Source organism: Trachurus trachurus (genome assembly GCF_905171665.1).
Source record: "Trachurus trachurus genome assembly, chromosome: 9".
In the NCBI taxonomy this organism is placed as follows: Eukaryota; Metazoa; Chordata; class Actinopteri; order Carangiformes; family Carangidae; genus Trachurus; species Trachurus trachurus.
In genome coordinates, this window is record NC_139895.1 from 25,294,942 (window position 1) to 25,320,176 (window position 25,235).

Consider the following 25,235-nt stretch of genomic DNA (forward strand, 5'->3'; position numbering starts at 1 on the left):
AGCTGTCTGGCTACATAACTAGTTCCAGACTGGTGGCCACAGCTTTGGTAATACTGTCTAAGTCTGTGTGTCTTCGCAGGGCGGTACAATGAGCAGCTTTGCACTTTACGCTGCTATGAGCAATCATCAAAGCCAGTCACACGTATGCATGAGAGCTGAGGTTCCGGGGCTCCTTGCTCAGTTGCCTGGCTCAGGGCAGAGTGTGTGTGTGTGTGTATGCGTTTCAAGGGATCAGGGCATTGTTTGATCATTGCCCAGTATTGTCCAGTCCAACCATTAACTGGTTCTTTCACCTGTGTGCTTAATTAACAATGATGAGAGGGCAGAGAAAGACAGAGAGACACAAAATGAGTGAGATACACTAAGTCACTGAGACCAAGTGAGACCCTCATAAAGGGGATGTATGCTGAGGGATTTTGACACACGGCCACATCAAGAGACAATGCAACTGCATAATGGTGAAGCTACAATCCCAGGCTGGCCAGTTCAGATAGATGTAGGGGGGGCGTGGGGACAGGGGAGGGCAGTGGGCTTGTGGGTCCTGTCCTGCCCTCGACCTGCGAATGCTGGCACACCCTGTCCTTCTGCTGGCTAAATAAAGAGCCCTAGGGTGGGCCGGGCTGGGCGGCAGGAGAAACAGACACAGAGTCGGCATTACCCAGCTAATCTCATTAGGGAAGCAGCCCTGCCAAGTTGCCAGGGGTCAGCCAGAGTGCCACGTCACTCACCACACCTTTGGCACTCCCTGTGACCCCAAGGCAGGTTTGGGCTGAGACTCATGGCCAGCCGAGGTGAGAGACGTTGAGGGGTGGAGTTGGTGGTAAAGGTGGGCAAGCGAGCGGTAAAGCTAAGAAGCGCGCGTAAACCAGATCGGCAGTTTAGAGTTGAGCGTGAGTGTAGCTTAGAGATTGGGGAGTGTCTGCGTGCGTTACTTTCAGATAGAGGTAGCGAAGGGGAGAGAAACCAGAGAGTGGTTAAAAGAAAAAACAAGAATGAGACAAAAACAGAAAAAAACAGCTATAAAGCAAATGAGAAAGAGGCAGAGGGAGAGAGAGAGATAAAGACGGAGTTGGAGCAGCAGAGGGAAATAGAAATGGGGAAAGAGGCATAGAGGATGGATAAGCAGCTTCCTCCTCTGCAGCTTGGTTTAATGTATTTACAGCGGATTGCATCAGGGTGCTGTAGTTAAAAGGGCCATCGCCATCCAACAGGGTCATCTGTAGTGTGATGTGCCTCTCATAAAGGGGATGTGTGTCACCAAGATCACACACACGCACACACACACACACACACACACACACTGAGGAAGAATTACCCACAGAAGCACAGATACACAAACATACACAAGTGTGGACATACATGCACGCACGGTCAAATCTCAAAGAAAAATATGAGAAGCCAACAGTGTCATAAACCCTTGCAAGTTCTTTCCCATGGTGCTCACCCCCCTCCTCCATTCCTATCTTTCTTTCTCTCCTTCCCTCCCTCTGTGAACACAGTTGAGAGCTGATATGATGGCACTTTTAGCTCCAGCTCCCTGTGCTGGGTTGACATTCAGCGACACAGGCAAAGGTAGGAGTTTACAGCCATGGAGCACCTCTGTCCTGTCAACACCTCGGCTGCATGCTGCTCCCAGACAGGGTCAGACACATTGGCTTACGTTAAAAACATCACCAGCACTACCCACTGTGGACACGGTGCCATGGCCCTCAACCCTGTCCCAGCATAACTCCACAGAGAAAAACCTTTCTGCATCTATCGTCGGCATTTAGAGCTCTATGATCTGAAGTTGAGGGTCCAGGGCAGGCTGACAAAATATTGTAAATGCATAAGTGAAGCAGCCCCATATACCATACCGCACATTATAGTGTACACGGTAATTCCAAGTCTTATAAATGATTACTGCCTCATCGGATTTCATTTCATTTAAGCCTTTGCTTGCGTTCATTAGGTCCCAGGTTCTGGCTTTAACTTTTGCTGTTAGATTAACAAATATTTTTGATCAGTTTCACACATGGACCAGCACCGGCCTCCTGACCTTCTCTTCACCCCTAAATGCCATTAGAGCATAAGTAGGGTGAGGGCTATGGAGGCCAAAATAGCATGACCAATGACACGCAGGCTACTATGGACTGAGCTCAGCTCTTTACAGCCTCAATCTCATTATTGTAACTCCTGGTGCTCCTAGTGAGAGGGATAGAGAGAAAGAGAGAGTGAAAGTAAGCCGAGGGCAATGTGGAAAGTAAAGGTTGTCAAAGCTAAAGCTACTGGTTTGTGTCTGTGATGACTAAAACAGAGATTTACAGTCTTTTGGCTGGGGCCTCCATCATTAGCCACTGTCCAGTGCCAGTTGACATACTTAGTGGTTTAAAAACAAAGTGAGAGGAGGGAAATTAACCCAATCGCCTTTTCTACTTAGGAGATACATTTTCAGAGCTGTGGCTTTGTAATATCCATGATGGCTGGCTGGTTGATGGGCTGCGTGACTACGATGATACTTCTTTGACTGATAGCATTCAGCGGTGTTACTCCCTGCATGGCTAGCCAGCTGACCAGCTGGCTGGCTGCCTATTTGGGTGGCTGGTTGGTGTGTTGGCTGCTGTCTGGATAATAGCAGAAAGTTTATGTTATTGACGAGCTCTACTCGACACCCTGAGTGTGTTTAGACATGCCCTGTAAACTCTGCATAAGAGCATCCACTGCATATCAAGGCCATCATCCAAAAGGCTCCTAAAATAGGAAGAGACGGAGTCCGGGGAAGGAGGGAGCCAGCTAACTAGAGAGTGAAAGGCGCTGAAGGAAAGGTTGAGAGTTCACAGCTGAGTTCAGGCGGGCCCTGCACTGCTTTGGGCCCCCGGCCAAGGCTGAGATAGGGATAAGCTCCTGATGGTTCCACTGTGAAATGGGATCAGAGGAGGGACAGAGGGAGGGATGGAGGGATGGAGGGAGAGCTTAGGGGGGGTAACTGTATGAATAGGCCAGAGTTGGTGTTGAGATTTGAAATTGTTTAACAAGCTCGTGTTGGAATATGCTGCCGGGAGGAAAGCTGAGTGAATTGCAGCTGCACCGGGAGGGAACATGCTTGGTGGAATTTCTCTTCACTCTAAAGTACAAGGATTGCTTGAATAGTGCAAATTGATTAGAGTCTTCAAAACTCACATGACCTATGCCAGAGGAAATCATCTTCACAGCATCAAAGAGAGAAACAAAAATGAATCCATTTGGACAAACCACATGATGTGACTCTCCAGAATAACTGATAAAAAAAGAAAGGTTGCACAGATGTAAAGAGTAGGTAGCTGAGGTAAACACTGAAATTAAAAGTTTAGGTGTAGTTAACCAAAGTGCCCGAGGGTCTACTTCATGGCAAGTTCCACAGTTACCAAACTAAAAGCTGATCAAGCTAACCTTTCGGTTACCTCGGTGTAAATGCTCTACAGTTGACTAAGAGTGGGACGGGCCCTTATCTTCTCACCAGGGAAGAGAAAGTAGAAGAAGAGAGAGAGGGGTGTGGAGATAAAGAGAGGGTCTTTAGGAAAGCGAGGCTCTTCTGACTAATTTTGGAGGGGTGAACAGTGCAGAGTTCGGATTTGTGGCAGAGCACGATTTGCCATGAAAGCTCATGCAGCACTTTGGCAAATATTAACAAGAATCGGAGGCACATGCAATATATAACTATGTTAGAGATAGGGGTTATTAATTAGCTATAGTAACTTCTGCTTTTAGAGATATGATGTGTATGGTCAGCTAAAGCAGTTACGGAAAAGACACTCCCCCTTGTTTTAAAAATACACTATACACTATACGACTAAAGATATTCTGATGACATGCTGATATATGTATGAAATGAACCCATCTGCAAGATATTAGTTTATAACTGCTCTATACATTTTAGACGCATGCTCTCATTATCTATTTTTCATGTATGTATCCATGAAGAGAGGAATGCCAGTGACATGCATGAACGTCCATGTGCATGTTCTGTATACGCATGTTTCAGTGCCTTAGCGCTTGTCTACATTCTGAGAACTCATTACTAGGAAAATCAATGCATGACACTGGTTTATAGCGGACGGCTTCTCATCAACCTAAGACCTCATTCTATCTCCTCTCATTTCTGGCTAAACACAGAGACCAAAACATACGAGCACAGACACAAACACACAAATCAATAAACGCAGTATATACAGAAGGCACAATCATTCCTATGAGTGTGATCAAACAGCTGGAAACGTGTAAAGGTTTTATTCGTATGTGTCTGTGATGGTGTTTGTTTTGGAGCAACGCAGACAACATAAACAGCTGTGTGTGTCTGTGAACCTTGCACAAGGCTGCATGTGCGTCAGTCTGCATGTAAGCATGTTTGTGTGACCGTATATTTGCCTAAGCATGCATATATGCATTTTGTGCTCATTGCTTTCAGTGTAATGCATCTTTGAATGTGTGTATGTCTCTATGTGTGAAAGTGTGTTTGCAGGCAGGCGTGTCTGATGAAGATATCAGAGTTAGCAGAGCAAGGGCAGGATCGGAATGTTGAGGAGGACTGGGGGGCTCAACAGGCAGAAAAGAGGATGCTGTCTGCCTGAAATACACACACCCGTACTCATACACACACACCCTCCCCCCTCTGTCATGGCCTCTGCTCCTACTGTATGTGTGGCACGCAGTACGCTTTAAAGCCAGAACTACGAGGCACAACACTGTCTGCCTGGGGAATTCTCTACCTCTACATCACTCTCTCTCCTCCTCTGCACACCTCTCTCTCCTCTGCTCCCTCGCTCTCTCCTCTAACTCTGACTCTACGGAAACCCTGAAAGAACTTTTGCTTGCACAGCCTTCCCACAAAAACGACTCTCTCTCCTTTTCTCTCTTAGCCAACAAGCAAAGGAGACGGCAACCCCCGTCCTCAAAAGTGATCAATTTTTAATTTCTCACCACTTTTTCATGTTGTGTCAGAGAGAGATGTCAGCAAACAGGAGCCCTGGGGAGGCTAGAGGAAGGAGGAAGAGGGGGTTGGTAGTAGATGAGGGAAGTGCAGGTGAGGAGAGTGAAGATGAGCAGAGGATAGAAGGGAGTAGAGGAACTGAGAGAAATAAAAAACTGACAAATATTTGCAATCACAGTAAGTGCACAGCAGCTTTTAGCATCATCACTGCTCAATGACATGCATCATTTCTTTTACATCTGATCACTATGAAGCTAATTTCTTGTAATACACTGTTAAAATATCTCCACAAATCCTCTGAATATCATTCTGAGGCTGTGTTAAGGTGGAGGCTGTGGTGTTTGTGCCACAAGCTGGCTAAGCTGATTGGCTTGATGTTTTGCTCTTTCTGGTGACAAACGGTGAAAACGAGCAGAAAATCCAACTGTTCCATATCAAGGAATATTTTTACTGCTGCTAATGTGACTTAAATGCCTTGTTCCACAGCTGAGTGGGCTAGCACCTGCTGCAAGCAGCAGCTAGCCTATTATAGCTCGGTACAGAGCTGTCGCTAATTTTCTGATTCAATTAGCATGCCTCAGAGCTTTCCAGTCTAATTGCAAACTACTTCACAGTTACCTCTCTGATTAATCGCTGCCCATCTGCGAACCATTGCACGCAGAACTTGGTGGAACAAATTTGTGTATTCTCGAGTATCAGCTGCATCACCCCAAGCTGTTGAACAGGCATAAATGGTCACTGACACGCCCTGATATCTGACCCTTATGGCCTGATCCCAGAGAACTGTGCGTTTTGACGGGCTAAAAGGCCTCATCCCAATGTTCTGCAAATGTTGCCAGTGGTTTTTCACAGTGTCAGTAAACGTGGAGGCATTAACTCCTGCTGCTCTCAACACATATAATAATAATAATGGTTACCCGATACTCAAAGCGTGTACAGTAACCATTATTCATTCATACCACATTCACACCGGTGGTGGTAAGCTATGACTGTAGCCACAGCTGCCCTGGGGCAGACTGACGGAAGCGTGGCTGCCAATGTGCGCCAAACTCCGACCACCACCATGATCATTCATACGCATTCACACGAGACAAGGTAGGTAAGGTGTTTTGCCCAAGGACACTATACGACAGAGATAGCGGTATTCGCACCGCCAACCCTCTAGTTATTGGACGACCCGCTCTACGGCCTAAGCCACTGGAGCCCCATAGAGAGGACAGTTTGGACACTGTGTGAAATGTGTGTTTATACTTGTGACTGCACTTTATGTGCAAGCTCAAAACAGAAAACCTATTGATCACACGTTACAGTGAATAAAGAATAAAGTATACACCATACATCCTTAACTACAAGGTCAGAGACAGAGAAAAGAGGCGCACAGACCGCCTCCTATCTTGTGATATCATCATTCATATTACACCTTTTATATGACCAAATTCTGAAATGTCTGTTTCTTTTATGTTCAAAACCCAGATTGCTAACTCAAAAGCCAGATACATTTCTAACATTTATTTATGAAAATGTTATTGCTGTACTAGGCTGTCAGCATTTTCAACATAGAATCAACAATGTAATCTCACCATACCTATCCAACACCTCTAACCTCAACTGTAAAAAAAAAAACACAAAATAAAAACATGCCACTAACCCTATTGGTCTTGAAACCTCCCAAGCAGATCAGTGACACATCTCATTGGCCTACTGCTGTTTTATACATTGGAGATAGTAGGGGGGGTATTTGTCAGTTGTTCTTAGTTGTGATAACTATAGTGGATAATATTCTGTCTGTCCAAAGTACTGCCCACCTGCATTACCTCTAACTATAGTTGGTGCATTATATCATCCATCCTGTTTTCAACCTAATTTTGAAGCTGTTCACCTGCTGGACGCCCTCTGGTATTCTCAGTGGATCAACATTGACTGACTTTCGTTGTACTGATATCCCATTTTCCCTAGCCTCCCTCAAAATGAGGAACTCAGGACGGTGTTAGTCCAGACCTGGAGGTCGTAACCCTCCTCGAGACCCACCAGGAGACCCCTCACCTATCCCACCAAACCAGATCAATAGCTCTGTGTTGTCTGGGCTGTCAGCCAGTGTTTACTTGTGTTGACCTCTGGAGCTCATGAAGAGCAGCATAGGACAGATGACAGCAGAAACAGAGTAAAGCACCATGGCAGAGACGACGAGGGCAGACCGTGGACAAGCTGTGGAGAGATACCGCTATCAAAGAAGAAAGGAATGGGGTCGGATGAGAGAAAAGGGAAGGGGAGAAAGAACATGAGGGCAATAACATGAGCTCAAGAGAAAATGAGTACACCAATATCAAAGAGAAAGTGGAGCAGAGGTGATCAGAGAGCTTTGACAATGAGAGAGAGGAGCACAGAAAGATGGTTAAAGGAGTGCAGCTTGGGTCAGAGGTAAGGCTGGGGTGTCTCAGGTTATCATATCAGTCAGTCAGCTAGAGACTTCCAGCTATCATAGCCAGGGCATGTTGCTCTCAATCCCACACAATCCTTTTCTCTGTTCACCAACCCAGCCTTATTGACAAATCTAAAACCAAGGTCACAGCAGTGTTTACACAGCCTTTAGCACAAATTACATCATCCAAACTCTGGCCCGCTGGATGCGTCACACTGTCACTGAGAGTAAATGACCTGGCAGTCTGCCGTCCCGCTGAAAGAGGAGAAACAGAGAGAAAGAGAGACAACGAAGGGAGATGTGGGTGGTGGAGTCAGGTGAAGAGGATAACGTCTGATTAAAAAAGAGAAAAAGAAATGGCACAAGAGCTTGGCAAGAAGAAATGTATCAGGGTGTAAAAAAAAGAAAGAATCAGTGCCCTCAAAACACATACATAAGATTATTGTCCTACTGTCTGTGGCAGTGTTCTCCCCTACACACCAAACAACATGGGAGCATAATGCATATTGTTACTGGCTCCCAATAATGATGCATAACCTGGTGGCTGCACAGGAATATAATACCAATATGTCAGGTCTCTGATTTGGCCACAATTTGCATGGTTATAATAGCTTATCGACTGGCTCAAGGTTGAGCAGGGCCAGGCGGCTTCACTGTAATGACTGGCCATGTGCCTCCGACAGTTTATTTCAAGCTTCTGTGGCTCAGTCACCCGGCCCCCTATCTCGTCAATACCCAATCTTGATCCCGCTATCTGCATCCTGACAAAGTCTGCACAAACACATATGACCCCCTCCCCCCCCTCTTCGTTGCCAACAACCTCACCTCCACCTCCCTCCATCCCATCCAACACAGTGTTTTTTTTATTCTTTAAATTATTCCTGTATCATACAAGTATTTCCCATGGAGATCAATACAGGTGCAATTCATTAGGCCTCCCAAAAGCTGCTTGTCTGCAAGCGTTTGCCCGTATAAGAGCTATCGACCCACCCCGGGTTGGCCTGCCGCCCACCTTGTTCGATGTTTCTACGTTAGCACGACAGACAAGCTGCAGATGAAGAACCAAACTTTTTGAAATTGAAATTATGGATTTTGCTTGAAACAAGGAAAAATAGGCTATGATATGACCTCTAAAATAAGCATTTGTATTTATTTACTGTATTGTATATATAAAACAAATGGAAGTACTTTTTGATCCACAAATCTAATTTTATCCTAGTTCAAGTTTCATCAAGATTTAATGAAGGGAAAAAAACTGAACTTGCCTTAATTAACTATTTACTTATCAATGTTTAAGTATGATGTAAACAATTGTTTAATTTAAATTTAATTCAAGAGTTTGTGAGACAAGACCTCTGTTAGAATGTGGTTTTGAATGTACAAATACAGTATATGTATTTTCCATAATTTCTTTGTACACATACCAGGTAAGGAAAATACATAGGCATCTTCTAGTTTGGAGCTGAAAGAAGTGAATATTCAAAGAGAAACGTTTTCATTTGCTGAAATTTGACTTGAATTTGACTGAAATTGAGAAATCTAAACACCTCAATTTTACTTAGTAAAAGTAAAGTAAAGGTTAAACTAGAGTATTGGATGTGCTGATGAAAGAAAAAAGAAAAGAGATGGATGGTGCTAAAGAAGTGAGTTAAAGGATAGAACTGCTGCTGCAAGGCAGACGTCTCACTTCACAAAGAAGTCCATGCATTTCTCACTGGGCGTCCTTTCCTTCGCAACAGGCTACAGCACTTGACAGTGTGACTGCTCCAACACTAACATTCTCTGAGTCAGTGTCAAGGGCACTGCCTTGTAGGGGAAGGAGGTCATACGACAAGATAAACCTCACAATCCCTGCTCATTGTGCTTTCCACTTTGAGTGCTGCACAGCTAACCTCTTCATTTTGTTAAACATAAACTGCTCAAAACTGCCTTACATACAATCTGCTCTACACTATTGTTGTTTCAAGAATCCACGTTCAGTTGAAAATCTTATGGAAATATTACATTTCAAACAAACATTTAAATCAAGATGAATAAAAGCCAATGTTGCCAATTTTCAATCTGAAGTGCTTGATTTTTCATAAAATTGTAGCTACAAAAATAATAATGGTGTGTCTGTGACCAAAATCAGTATATATTTGTTGACTGCCTAGTTAAAAATCAGTCATCAAATGGCCCTCAACAGTACGTATCAAGGAATACCCCTACAACCAGTCACATGAAAGCAGAAAACAAATCTTTGCCTTTGTTGAACAAAACTTCCAACGATATCTGACAGAAACACATTGATGATAAAATTGTATCTGTAGTTTTTTTGTTCATCTGAAAATATGTTGTTTCATTAAAATGTTTCTTTTGATCAAGAGGTGAGTGATAGGTTGCAAAAACCCCCTCCCCCCCAAAAAACAACAACCACACACCCCAAAAAGAATCCTACTGATTGTCTGATCACAAACCTAGCCCACTGCTTTGACAAATCAATCCTGAAACATCTCTGTTTTGGCTGTTATGAAGCCATTTCCGAAATACAAAGAGGAGGAGGGGGGTTAGAAGGAGAAGAAAGGAAAAAATCAAAAGGGGTGGTGGAAACAGGCAAGCAGTGGTCCTCGGTCGAGAGGTCAGAGAGAAGGCAGTGCGGCCATGCCCACCGAGGGCACTCAGCTGGAACTAAATGGGGACGCAGAGACGCCAACTACTGCCAAGGACCTCTCACCCTGCTGTGCTGCTTCTCTCTCTCTTTTTGCCTGAGACTCAACAATGAGTGGGAACTCACTGCTTACCGCCCCACATCCCCACCCAACCTGCCCCCAGACTACACCACCCTATCCCATTTTGCATTCATTCAGTCATTCAGCTTAACATTTTCATTATGGTGAGCACAGGGCGAGTGGGATGGAGGGAGAACACTGGAAGGAGGGGAAAGTGAAGGCTGAAGGAGGGTGAACTAGACCTCTGACAGTGATGTTGTCCAAATATACACTCATTTATATTTCGACACCCCTTGGGGTGATTGGGTAGTTTAGGACGTATGTGTGTTTGTGCAGGACCACCCTCTCTGGGATGTGTGGGAGAGACAATGGGGCCAGTGAGCCAGTCCAAACAGCTGCGAGTGAGCTCTGTGTCATACCACCTCCACACACACATGCATGCACACACACACACACACACACACACACACACACACACACACACACACACACACACACACACACACACACACACACACACACACACACACACACACACACACACACACACACACACACACACACACACACACACACACACACACACACACACCATCTGTGAACACCAACACATGACAGAGCAAATAGGATTACAGTATGGAGGAAGACAAGGAGGATGATCCAAACACCATAATATCATTTCCAAGAAGGGACAGGGATGGGGCAGGGCATGGGGCGGGCAGGTGTGTGGTGGGCTGGGGTGAGGGGTTTACCAGGGGGCGGGGTAGGGGCTTAGTTGGTCAGGGGTCAGACCTACAGTGCAGCAATCTAATGGCTGTCTGGTTTGTGCACAACAGCTTAGATCATGTTTTCCAAAAACAAGATGCAGAAAGTAGGCCAGGATTCAAGAGACGCAAAGCACCACAAATAGCTCACCGGATAAATGAAATGCACCACAGTTCACATAGTTCAAACCTGTTTTTTTGTTGTTGTTGTTTTTTGCAGTAGAATCTTGTTTATCTTAACTCCTTAGAGATTGTTCAGAGAAAATTATTTGATACGTACCAACATAAAAATCCCTGACTTGAATTTATGAGCTAGGAGCATGTGTACCATGCACTGTAATTTAAAGTCTGTTTTTGAATGAAACACATTGGTAGCAATTTTTTTTCACCACTGTATGAAGGTTACAGGCCAACATCAGACATGAACCTTATGACATGGTCAACATAACAAGTGCTGAGCGTCAGCTACGATACGACCTGCGGGTTAAATCCTTGGTGCTCTCTGTCATTCGAAAGAAACACTTTCATATCATGTTTATCATCACGTGATATGTCCACTAATATTCAATGTATTAAAAGAGATTATGGTTGCATTAGAGGATTAGAGGTCTTTTACGGAACCAGGAATGAATACACAGTGACCCCCACGACCAATCCTTACAAACACTTATATTCATACAGAAAATTCACACCAGCCTTGCTCTATGTGAAAGAGATTACAATGTGATTTCCAGAATGACTGTATAAAACAATAATTTCTCCCTCATTCAGTCATACATGCACTACCTCCTATGTTTATTGGTACAAGGGTGTGTCTATGTGACAGACAAAAAGGTTGATCCTGGGGCCAGAGAAGGGCAGGAATGCCAAGCATGGGTTTAAGCTGTAAGGTAACATCTATGTCAAAAGCTTCATCGTGTGTAAAACTAAATCTTTGAGTTGGGCCCGGCCGAGCAGGTCTTGAGTAGGAACTACTGAGACAATCTAATATGAACACATCCAGCGTGGTCCACAGGAGCCAGTCTGACATGTGACTGGCTGCGACACGTCAAGGTCAAAGGTCAATACAGATTTCAGCAAATCTGACCAGGCACGGCATGAAGGGGGAGGATGGGGGGACTTGGCTTGGCCTCCAACCCTTACCCGCTAAGACCCTTGAAGTTTTTTACCCTGACCTAGACTTGACTCCTTCATCTGGGATGTTAGCTATACTAATTACTGCCTGATAGCCGCCTGGTGCCAAACGCAATTCACTTCCCCCCGATTCTCCTCGACTCTGCTCCAACAGCTGGTGCCAACCTCACTTAGCACTCATGAAGTGTTTCAGACACAAAGTGCGAGCCCCCACCTTTCTCTTTTACCTCTTTTGTTTAGGGTTTTGTTATCTGGCCACATGTTGTTCAGAGGGCTGGTTTGGGGGCAAAGGGTAGCTGCACTATGTAACATCAGAAGGTCGGCTGGCATGGACTGTGAAAGAGAAAAGCATTTCATAAGCCAAACAAAAGGGGATTAAAATGGCGCCAAAGATGGATTTGGAATTTGCGCCTCAGAATACTGACCCCACCCTCTTGCATCTCAAGGGTAGATATAAGACAAACTGTCTCCTCTACAGCCGCAATTGTGTTAGGATCTAAACAAAGGATAAAGTATCGTGGAGGCGGTTGGAAGGAGGACTAGAGCTACACATCAGTCAGGTGACTTGGGCTCAAGGATGGACAAGAGGAATCTGAACCACAGTCAGGAGGCCCAATTTATTTCCTCGATGCCCTAAGGCTCCTTGTCAAACCTCATGGTGCCCTCCACTACCTGATCTGCATGTCTACCACTTGGCCTTAGACCCCCGTCTCTGCCCTCTGGGCCACTCCCACATCTCGCTGCAACAGCTAGTCATATCTGAAAAACCAGAGCAGACTCAGATCAATGTGAGTTTGACTGTCATTATCAGCCTGTGGGTGTATATGTGTTGTGAGTACATGTGTCGTTGGGGGTGTATCACTAAGTGTGTCTACATGTGTAGGGTTATCTCTGCACATGTCAATCTGTGAGCATACATGCAGTTTGTGTGTGTGTATGTGGAGAAGTGGCCTGTCTATGTTGATTAGATAGGAGGTGAGCCCTGCAGTGGGCGGACATGCTGGGCTGGCTGACCAGCACACAGATGCAGGGGCAGGGTGAAATCAGGAGTAGTGTATTTCCGCTGGCTCTGTAGTTTAGCCCTGAGAGGCTCACAGACAGACAACCAGTCTGTCTCTAGGTCAAGCAGATAACATCTGTGCACACAACATTCTTCTTCTTTGGTGGGTATATACAGTATATATAAGTGTCTGTGGGTATTTGTTTGTGTGGAATGCAAACCCAAATATAAAGGATCACACCATTAAACAACATGGTACAACATGAACTGTCATAGATAACTCAGTTACAGAGCCTCAGGGGAATTAGTCCAAGTGTGACCGAATGGACAAAAAGTGAATGGTAAGATATACAAACAGAGAGGCTATGACAGCATCCTTAAGGGCCTAAAAGAAACAATAACACAATCCCAAAATTGGTGTTCTTGGCGTTTCTTGAATCAATTCAGTATAACAGACCAGTAAAGACAAAATCAAACGGCAAAAATGGAGACAAAGACAAGTGGGACCAACATAAATGGCAATTAGACCATTTAAAAATCAAGGCAATTGTTTACAGAGGGATTGGTTTGGTGGTAAAACAAACCCATTGAGTTACCCACTGAGAAAAAACATACTACACTGCACTTTATGACACATTTATGGACCCACAGCTATGACTCAGTGGCGGGGCTGCTTTCAGAGCTGGAAAGTCAGCTGACACACAGGTTAAAGGTCATTAGGAGCTGCCCAGAGCGGTGACAGGCCAGCGACGGTCAGAGGATGTTGGTGGATAAACAAGAGAAGCAGGAAAGAGGGTTGAGGATTAGGAGCTATAGCATCAGTGAAGGATCAGCACAGCCTATCTCATTACTCCCAGGCACAATAAGCACAACAACTCTCTATGCACTTTATAATTGCTGCTTCCTAGGCCACAAACAAGCTGTGTCTATTACTCCTTTCTACTTCTCTGGGAAAAAAATATCATCCTCTAATTGCCACATTTCTCTAATACTAGCGCACACTGGTTTCACTGGCGGTTTGTCTCCTGTCCTGGAGATGGCTGGTTAATAAAGTTTTTATCTGTCAACAAGGAGCACAGGGGAGGAACCAAGGTCACTGCTGCATACTGAAAACCTGACTGGTCGTGGAATCTACCATCACTTTTGTTTACATAATTACAGAAAAAAGATGTAATTTTCTTCTCTCAGCAAAAAAGACAAATGAACATTATAATTTGAGGCTGATTATGACTCAAGGACTTTCAAGGATGATTTTTTCTCCCTTTATTTTCTAATCATCTCTTTGGCAATTATGTGCATTCCAGATATATTCTCACAGCTTCCATGTTTGCACTTTTTTTTCTTCAAAAAATCATATTAAATGTGCATTTAATTATAACCTAATTGTGAAGAAGAGAAGAGAGGGGGTAAAACTGCTGCCACAATGTATCAAAACAAGTTAAGCTAAACAGGAGCAGTGGATTTTAACTAGCAGAGCAAACATCTGAACCCACACACACACACACACACACACACACACACACACACACACACACACACACACACACACACACACACACACACACACACACACACACACACACACACACACACACACACACACACACACACACACACACACACACACACACACACACACACACACACACACACACACACACACCACTGACATATTAAATTGATTGACTTTTCCAGATGTTGGATCTCAGCATGGGTCCTTCAGTCCAGCAGGTGGGGCATACATATGCGAGTGTGTGTGTTTGTGTGTATTAATCAACCACTAAACCTTATGAACTGGCCTTATGAACCCATAACAATAACAGTCACTATTTAAAAAGAAACATATACAAAGTCCAGCTGAGTGCAATAGAAGATCGATAGAATAAGAAAAAACGCTAATAAAACTAATTACACTACTACATTAAGATGCACTGACAGTAATTCTGTACATAAACCAGGAAACAAAACAAGCTGCTGCAATTATATTTGATAACATTCAACATAAACATTTTGTCAAATGTAGCAGGTATATCTGAATGTTTGCATATGACTTTATGCTGCCAAAAATTAATATATGACAGAAAGGAAATCCATTAGTATTTCTGTGTTTGTCATTCGTCTTTGCTCCCTTTTAAATAAATACTTTGCTAAGAGGCAAATTATACAGGCATATTCATGTTCTTAACCTTGAATACAAATGCTGTGGAGCAATGAATTAGGTTTTAGTTCTTTTTTATAAGGATTTATGGTGACACTCTCATGTGATTACTCAATAGATTAACCTCTCCTTGCCCTAATCTACTTTATCCCATCAACTAATTTCACCTGCCCAGTGGCAGCACCAGAGAGGAATATTACATTTACTGCCAAACATTTTAAATATTGAGACTAAAATAGGATTGTGTATTTCACAAGTAATGCATATGGAAATTAAATGTAAAAGTGGTGCGATTAAGGTGCAAGACTTTCCTGGTTGGCTTGGTTAAACTGTCATCTTCTAAAAGACAAGGTCAGTGACAGTGTCAGTAATGGTGGGAAGTACCATCAGAAGCTAACTGCTACATGGATAACAACACTGTGACACTTGTTGGGTGGTAAGTTATGCTTTGTTAATGAGGGCACGGTGCTACTGAGAGACTATGGGATGGAGGTGATAGCTAAAGAGTTCTAATCTTCGTGGTGGTTAGGATTTGCCATGCCCCACTGGGGCTTACTGGATTAATTCCACATGAGGGAATGTACCTAAAACCAGTCCACTGCCACTGGAACCCAGCATGTTCACCACAGCCCCGAACTGGGCGGAAGTAGCTAGAATCCCATATATCCACTGATGATGAAAAGTACACTAGCATCTGTTTTTCAACCTCATCGTTATGCCTGATCCTGATGATGCAGCCATCAAATGTGGTATATGCATGGATTGTGTGTTCTTTTTTTCTAAGTAGTTTGCCACATGTCGAGGTCAGGGGTAAAGGCTGGGCGGATTAGAGCCTATATTGACTCAATGAGAAGAGGCCATATGGGCAAATGAGATCCATGTCCATGAAGCACTAATCTGGGGATGCCCTCTGAGTGACCACGGATGGACACTACCCGCAATAACTAAGAGGCTTGGGGATTCGAAAGCAGCGTCTTGTCTACTCTACTGTACCCTGTACAGTAGCTCCCCCATCTGACCCTGAACACTCAGGGAGTAAAGAGCCTGGCCTTGAGCATGAAAGAAGATTAAAAACACAATCAAGAGTAAACAAATGCAATGCATTGTGCAGTTATATTGATGCCGTTCATCTAAAATTTACACAAACTGAAATATCATATCAAACTGAAATATCTATGGCATGAAGAAATGGTCAAATAGTTCAGAATATGCACTATATCTTTTTTCCTCATTTGTTTCAAATGCTTTCCTTTTTAAGTCATACAACAGTGGGATTCAAGTCAAAGCGTAGACAATATACTGTGTACTGTAGATACATAAAACTGCTGAATAAAATGCTGGGTGTTTGCCCCATAGCAAAAAAGTAAAAAAAAAAAAAAAAAAAAAATCACAAATAAAGCAGTAGGTGGTATGGCCAGAGAAAAAAATAAAAGTGGAGATAAAACAAGAAGAGGGGGGGTATTTATTAGAGATTCTGTCCCAGTGATTGGCTGCGAGGCGGGTAGCAGAAGGACAAATGGACAAATCTGAGGAGCTAATAAGAGTGAATACAGAACAGCCCTCATGGGCAAATCTGGCACTAAGATGATAATGAGATTATAAAACCCCACTATATTGCAGCAAATTGTATAAGTGTTTCATTGAACCTTGTTGAACTTTCATTTATGCATGCCAGGCTCTTTCCCTTTTTGTCTCTCCCCTTTCTTCTTTTCCCCAGGATGATGGGTAGAGTATGGGGAAGAGAAGAGGATAAAATGCCTCCTGGATAGAGTTTACCTAGTGCAGGGGTGAACTGAAGACCACAGACTGGGCTTTCCAGACATTCTTCTAGTTAGCATAATCACAATAGCCTAAACCTAAAAATGATCTGCATATGAGACGTACTCATCTTGTCAGGACGATGTCATATGCTGAGAAGTAAATATGGGTATGTGGCAGTACAAAATTGTTGTTTCTACCTGAACTTTCATATTTCCAGTAAAATGTTTAATGAACCAAATTGACCAATGACATGTGGAGTGTATTGTAGCTTCAAAATAACTACTGTACTGGTGGTACATTTAAAATAAACCAAGTTAAAAGGCAAGCGACATTTAAAAACTTAGGAAACAATTAGTGTTAATCCATTGTTGCAGTCCATTAAAAAAAAAAAAAACCAAAACATGCCCCCCAAAAATATTAGAAAAGGGTGTCTCAGAAACAAGAAGAAATGAGTAAACAGTGATATTACTGCTTAAGTGGTAATTATTCATGCCATATGATTCATAATTCATTCATAATTGTCTTAAATTTAATTTAATTTAATTTTGTCATAATCTGGCTGTTGAAAAGCTCATAACTCAAATAGGACAAGCTGATCCAATGCTCTGCACTACATGAACCTCACATCACTACTTAAATATTATATGGCATTCAGCTTTGAAAAGCCTGTACAATTATTAACTTGGCGTATTGATAAATGTCATTTCCCTCTGTTTTTCAGTTAAGACAAACAAATGGTAACACCCTTGTCTTGGACCTGTAGCGAGGGCTTGTCTATTGACCGTGTCAGCATATCTTTGATTCTGATCTAAATGAAGATGCAACACAAAGCTAGATCAATAAACACGGACATTCCTCTCACACTTGAATCAAAGAACAGAAGAAGTGATCATGTCTTTTATTGAAAGGAAATGTCTCTAAAGGAACAGACTGACCTGTCACCAGATGGCAACGCTGTGACCTGACACTGGACTGGAGGTAATATTGTATTTAAGACACAAAATCAATTTTTTTTTAAAAGAACCCATCAAGGCTGGTTCAGATGTTTTGAGTTATTGTTGTAAAAGTTCCTAATGTCAAGAACCTCTGTATCATTCGGTATATTATTTTCCCTGTAGTTCTTACACACTCAAAATTGAAGTTAAATATTTTTGTATTCACTTCTGTGGCCCAGAGATAAAATACTTTATAAACCCAAAGTCTATTCACTCAAACATCAAACTTAAATGCATGATAAAAAATCTAAATATATCATATATATTTAGAATAAATAGACTGTATAAAATAGTATTTCAGTACAAATATTTTAGACTAATGAAGTTTTTATTTCTTAAGCAAAAACAAATACTGCAGAGTTTTAGTCCTTCTCAGCGAAACCTTCTGCCCCTAGGCTGCCAGCCATCTTTTCATGGCTACACCATTATAAATATAAAATGGCAATATCCTCATTGTTGTAGTATACATTTCCCAAAAGTTTAGCCAGACATATCAGGTAAGTCTGGATCATTGGGATCTTCACTAGAATTTAAATTGTTGACGGTTGAACCATGTTTAGCTGGACAGCAATTACTTGTACAACAACCAGTGTGGGTCGAACCTTATTGGCTAAAGTCATACAAAAATCATCCCAGCAATTTTCTGCCAGTGCATAACCTTGACTTGCTGAACATAAACGTCTTAAACATTATCATCCACATTCCTTTTTTTTTTTTTTTTTTTACCAGCTATAAGACACCATGGATGTTCCAGGTCTAACCACAAAATCTCCTCCACCAAAACACTGGTGGCGAATGACTCAACACTCACCTTGGTTTTTGTCATAGCAAGTTTCATCAGTGTACCGAAAACAGAATAATAATCTGGGCTTTTTATTTCCTAAAAGACCTCTAATTATCAAGATCGTCGTTTGCCTGTCAAAGCAGGTCTAATTCATGTAAACACGTTTTCAAAATAATCCACAGTCAAATTGGTCTCATTCTTTGCCTTAACCCTTGAGACAAACAGGGTGAAAACTCTGACTCTGATGTGAGCCACATCTTTTGTTGTTATTTTTTTTTAAGTTGTCCCTTTTCAAATGGCTTCATGATGGTATCCAAAATGGAAGTAAAAACAACACAACTGACCTGAGATTCTCCAATAAAGGCAAGGATATTGAAAAATCAAGCTGATATTCTTTTTACTGGCATGGTCAAGAAAGTTTGTTTTGTTCTTGCTGATAAAACTTCAAGCTGCTGGAGACTTAGTCCCACTAGTAATTTCATGGCATAAAGCTTCTGCAACTAAACCTGCCCCGTCAGAGCCTCCAAAACACAAATCACAAAAGTCCAAGAAAGAAAAAAGGGAATAGATAAAAAGATCTTTGCAATGCTTTGACATACTCTCCCTCTTTCTCACACCAACCACTCAACACCGTTTCTGACACAACTTTTTCTTTTTCAACTCTCTGCCTTTAATATGACCTTATCACTTCTGCCTCTAGTTTGAGGCTGAACTGGTGCAACTGTTGTTTGAGATTCAGTCAGGCTCTAAGAAAAAAAAAGGTTGCCGATGTTTGACGTTTGGGTATTAAAAGAAAATGTAACACAGATGGATACATTATAAGACACACATTGAATCAGTGCTCCACAGGAAGAAAAGCCTTTGCAAGTTTACTCGCATCATATGGTTGGAATTTATGATTTCAAAGAATAATGAAAAATCATACCAAACTGTTATCTTTCTTACAAGCCACCAGTCTCAGACATGAGTCTTTGGTGTCAGCATTTTCCACTTCACTGTGATACAGTCTGTCACAAATGTGACCCACACAACACAACCTCAGTGAATCCAGGTCAGAGGTTAGTGTCCAGTTCACCAGAGCTTACCTGTCTATTTCCTGCAACACTAGCACGACGAGTGCCAGTCAAGCTAAGAAAACATTGAAACACATATGAAAAAAAAGACACACATACACACACACAGACACACATGCTTCCATGCGATCTTCCATTGGGGCAATGGACTTCCACTTTACCAAGCTGAAAAAATAGTGGCTGGAGGGGTTGAGGTTAATTTGAGTGAGCCTGAGTTTCCTCTTAAAGAGTTAAGTCACACAAACATCAATCAGACAGTGTGTGTGTGTGGTGAAAAGGTGCAGACAGCTAGAGGTGTTTCATGGTCAGCAGTGCGTAGATCAGAGGGTAACAGTGAAGTCAAACCTACAGCAGGATAGGGCATATTCGCTATGGGTATGTATTTGTGTGTGTGCGTGCATGCACTGTGTCAGCCTGTCTACCTTATTATGCAGACACTCTTTTGTGTATCTTTGGTATCTTGGTACATTAATAAAACTGAGCCACTGCAGTATGCCTTAGGTAAAGAGGAAAAAGGCACAGTGACCTCCCATGTCATTGTACAGGAATGTTATCTAATTTCTCTAACAATGTTGCATCACTTTTGCATCCAACTACCTGATATTTTCATAGCGAAATCAAAAAATCCTTTCAACAGAACTGTCTTTTTTTAATTATAGAAAACCTGGTAGGAAAGTGAGAAAGATGGGGACATCACAAAATTACATACAGCATATTATGTATATTATAAAAGGAAAATGAAAGTGTGTCTCTTTGCAGTCCATTAGGGTTAATTACAGCCTTGTGTTAGGATGCTTGTAACAGAGCAGGGTTGGTAATTAAAGTACAGGTAAGACATTAACTTACTTTTGTTAGCCATTAATCAGTGTTTACCTTCAGAGAGCTCTCCCTTTGTAATTAATAATCAGCTTGGACAATGAGTAATCACCCAAGAGGAAGTTGTGCGTGCATGTGTGTGCGCTTATGTATGTGTGTGTTATAGGGGTTTTCCCACCTTTGAAATAGCATCTTCACTGATCAAACAACCGATCATCCATCTCACCAGGAAAAAAAAAAGTCAATAAACTAACTAAGCAACAGAAACAGAGGAGCGCTTGCACTCTAAGAATGTTTTTTCTCCCTTTTTATTTGTCTTTTTCTCACCAAACTAATTCTCCCATTTTGCATTTATCCTCATCTTGGCATCTAAACCACACTGTATCTTTGGAATAATTACATCTTGGGAAGGCCTCAGCAACCCCACTTAACCAGCACCCCACTCCCTAACTTATTTCTCTATCAGCCTTGCAGCTACTCCACCACACATGCACACATGCACACATGCACATATGCAGACACACACACACACACACACACACAACACACAACACACACACACACACACACACACACACACACACACACACACACACACACACACACACACACACACACACACACACACACACACACACACACACACACACACACACACACACACACACACACACACACACACACACACAAAGGGAGCTTTTCCAGCAGGAGATTGGTTCCACTTTATCTGCATATTTAGCTTGTGTTCGGTGTGCTCCTAACTGATAAAATTCTGCTCGTGTGCCAGGCCACTGCCAAACGCCAGAGCAATGACCTTCTTGGGGGAACAAATTCCTTTTGCAAGATGGAAAACAAGAATGGAGTGAAAAGAAGAAAGATTAAGACAAAAAAATGTAAAAATGAAAGAGAGGGAAGCTAGCCAGTCAAATGCGAAGGGAATGGGTCCAGGTTTTATCACATTTAAAACAAGAAATGGAGATGTTAGCGGACACCCCCGCTACACGCTATTCTCCCTCCCTCCCTGGGTCCTTGCAGCCCTGTCTGAGTGCCATGCTGGTACACCGACGTTGCTTCACAGATGATTAGGAATAACAGACAAGCTCTGCCTCCACTCCCTACCTCCTTCTGCCAAGAGTCTACCAGCATGGAAAACACAATCATCATATCATCACTGCACCACACAGGGAGGAAGGACGCAAACAGAGGAAGGGAGAGGGAGATGTATAGAGAGAGTCAGAAACAGAGAAGAGTAAGGAGAGAGAGAAGAACAGACGTAGAGCCAGAAAAAGAGCAATGGCAAGAGTCGTCCTTCAACCCGTTCTTCCAACACGCTGCCTGACCAGTCCCAGTGCCCATGTCTAAGCACACATCCAATACTTTCTTAGCCTTGAGACATCTTAGTGTGTGTGTGTCTGATCATATGCCATTCTCCACAGCAGCCGAATCGCCCCGGGCCTGGCTCAGTCTGGCTCTACACAAGAGCAGCGGTTCACACTGTGATGTGTGTCTGCATATGTGCGCTTGACAACAAGGATTCACCGATCTGTTCTCTGTTGCAGAGACACTTTATGGTCAACCCCGATTACCCCCACCTACGAACACACGCGCATACTCTACCATAGCAACCGAGACAACAGTAGAAGTCATGGCAGCAGAAGAGGTGACTGTTGGGAGCTGCATGTGTGTCGATTGAATTGCTGGGCCACGATGCCCTGACAGCCTTCCCTCAACCTTCCCTCAACCTCGTCACCTCTGTGGCTCTGCCGTGACTCTCGCCACAATGGCTGCTGCCTGTGAACCTGCGAGGCTGCCAAGGACACAAAGACGACAGAGTCAACCTTTGACATCAGAAGCTGCCACCAAAAGACCAGAGACAAGCTGAGTTGGCAGCTCTGTTAACAGGCCAGAGACTCTGATCTTTTCAGCTCGGTTAAAGTAGCAATAGTCAATAGAACACAAGTCAATAGTGCATACATACAGATGGACGCTGTGTCAAACAGGTCTGTGTTAGGACAATGCCAGGCATGCCAGCAGCTTCAAAAAGTAAACCTAGATATCTTTGCTCAAAGGTTGCTGTCTTTTGACCGACAGCAGTCACTGAGAAGAGACATAAAACATCACAGGAAGAAAAAAAAACTGACATTTGAACATGAAATACAGTATGGGTTTTGTATTGAAGGCTGGATGACATTTCAAGGAGCTGATTCACTGGTAGATGTTAAGGCCACCCACTCACACAGCTCCATGGAACATGGTGTTTTAATGGCTGAGATGAGATAGCAGCATTGGAGATGTATTCGCCGACATGTGGAGCATGTGTAAGATGACCTATACATTCACCATGATGTCACAGGGGGGCTTTTTGAAGAGACTAAAAACATAAAGCAGGACCTCCTGAGTGTCTGTGAGTACACATGTAACAATCAATGTATAAACATAGACATGAAATAAGAAGATAATGGTGTATACTATTTACAGCTCGACTTTCCTTTTGAGTGTGCCTGTGTGTGCTTGCCCGCATGTGGGTCGCTCTTCAAACAACACCGCAATCATCATCTTTTATCAACGGTCATGTCGAGGATTACAGCTTTCATCCCTAATCCAACATTAAGGACACATTCTCATGATGGCCGTGACATCATCAAGGCCAGTCAACCACAGAGAGGGCACAGGGACAGGAAGCCAAACACCACAGGAGCAGATTAATGAATATAGGAGACAGAGCAGATGATGAAAAAGAAAGGTAAAGGTAAAGGTAAAGGTACTTTATTTGTCACATATACAGCTAGCACAGTGAAATTCTTTCTCTGCATTTAACCCATCCCTGAGGAGCAGTGGGCAGCCACGGTGCGGCGCCCGGGGACCAACTCCAGATTATGAGCCAGTGCCTTTGGTCAGGGGCACTGACTGGAGGATCAGGCTAGCTGGCATGTTTTTAATGGTGGGGGAAACCGGAGCACCCGGAGGAAACCCACGCAGACACGGGGAGAACATGCAAACTCCACACAGAAAGGACCTGGGCGGCCGGGGATTCGAACCCAGGACCTTCTTGCTGTGAGGCAACAGTGCTAACCACTGTGCCACCGTGCCGCCCCCCCAGAGGGAAAGGGCGTAAAAAAAAAGAGGCAAAAATAGAAACAAAATCAAACAGCTCATTTCTGTAGCGTGTGAGAGACAGCCACTGTTTCTGTGTGTATTTGTGATACAAGATAATCTGCCACTGCTTCAGTTTCTCTGTCTCTCTGACAATGATCCCTCTCAATCAGCTGTACTAAGTCCTCCAATCTACCCAACACCAACAAACATGCAAACACATACACACATCCTTGGAAAGCCCTGTGCACACACGCACACACAGAAAGACAACCAATACGAATTCGTCAACATATACATCACACTGCACTGAATGAACCCTGATAATCTGCACATGCGCACTGCTGGGAGCCACAGATGAGCATATATACAGTGGTATATAAAATGCTGAAGATTGTGTTTGCATTTAACTTTAACTTTTAACTGTAATGGTACATCATTTGTGTCTGAAGTTGGTATATTAAATCCCCTTACTCTCATCTGTCTTATAAAACCAACTAACTGCTCTGTCTCTCTCTCTTCTTTCCCTCTCCTGCAGGCACCCTGACGGCGATGCAGCGGCCATAGACTCTTCTGTTGTACATTTATTACTTCATGCACTCTACAACACCCCCCCACACACACATTCACTCCCCAAACACAACATGCTCCACATGCCTATCCACTGACATCCACACTCCATGATTTGTGATCTGTTGGCTTATCTTATGGTTATCTGTTGAATAAATACTTCTTTAATTGTGACCACGGTGCGTCTCCCTCCTTTGTCATGGCTGTAAGAGCCAGGCTGTGACAACATCTTTACCTAACAAATGAGAAACAACTTATTTTTGGAACCACATTGAGACCTATGGTAATATTTTAAGTATATTTTTCTGCATATTATCCATGGAAATTACTAGTCAAAACTCATACTTAATCCTCTATTACTATATCACCAGTTGTAACCCTCTGGTAGTACCAGCTTCTCAAAACTACACACTACAATTATACTACTCATAAAGAAATCCCAATTCAACATTTCACAATTGACTGTAGAATAAAAACTTGGCTCAGCTAACATTGACATAGCACCTTTTGCCTGCACGTAAAGCATTTACAACTGGTGTTCCAGTGCTCAGTTGCTCAGCTGCATTGGAATTAAGTCAGACTCCTTGCACTATTGTATAATATGGAAAATGAAAGCAATCCAAAATGAGCAGATACTGAGTAATAATGTTATTCTGTTGAAGTGAGACAGAAAAAAATGTAGTGTTGTTGTTGTATTTATACAGAGCTTGTTTGATACCTGCAGAGACTCTGGGGCAGTCTGGCAGCATGGGATCCAGCGGTGTGTCCAGAGGCTCTGAACTTGATACCCAGTTACAACAGTGCTGTGGGAAAAGGAAAAAAGCACATGAAAATTAAAAAGTCTGAGGAAACATTTCTAGCTCTTTGTTGCTTCTAAGATAGATTTTAAGCACTTCTACAAAGACTAATGGCACACAGAGGGTTGCTCAAAGATGGAAATATGACAGGGGAAAGGATTTGATGTAAAAAACAAACAAAAATGTGTGTTTTTTATGCTGATGCTGTTCATTTTTCT

At 43.0% G+C, this 25,235-nt stretch overlaps 2 protein-coding genes across 4 annotated transcripts in view; both read right to left on the reverse strand.

Annotated features, from left to right (window-relative positions):
• rhobtb4 (Rho related BTB domain containing 4) overlaps nt 1–25,235 on the reverse strand; it is a 539,043-nt gene that overhangs the window by 488,190 nt on the left and 25,618 nt on the right. The gene's annotated exons all lie outside the window — the stretch shown is intronic.
• The window catches only part of arb2a (ARB2 cotranscriptional regulator A), a 146,871-nt gene that overhangs the window by 20,842 nt on the left and 100,794 nt on the right, over nt 1–25,235 (reverse strand). For all 3 annotated transcript variants that reach the window (XM_083979524.1, XM_083979525.1, XM_083979526.1), the window contains exon 10: nt 24,939–25,023. In XM_083979524.1, coding sequence (XP_083835650.1) covers nt 24,939–25,023 — 85 coding nt within the window. The remainder of the gene's footprint in view (nt 1–24,938; nt 25,024–25,235) is intronic.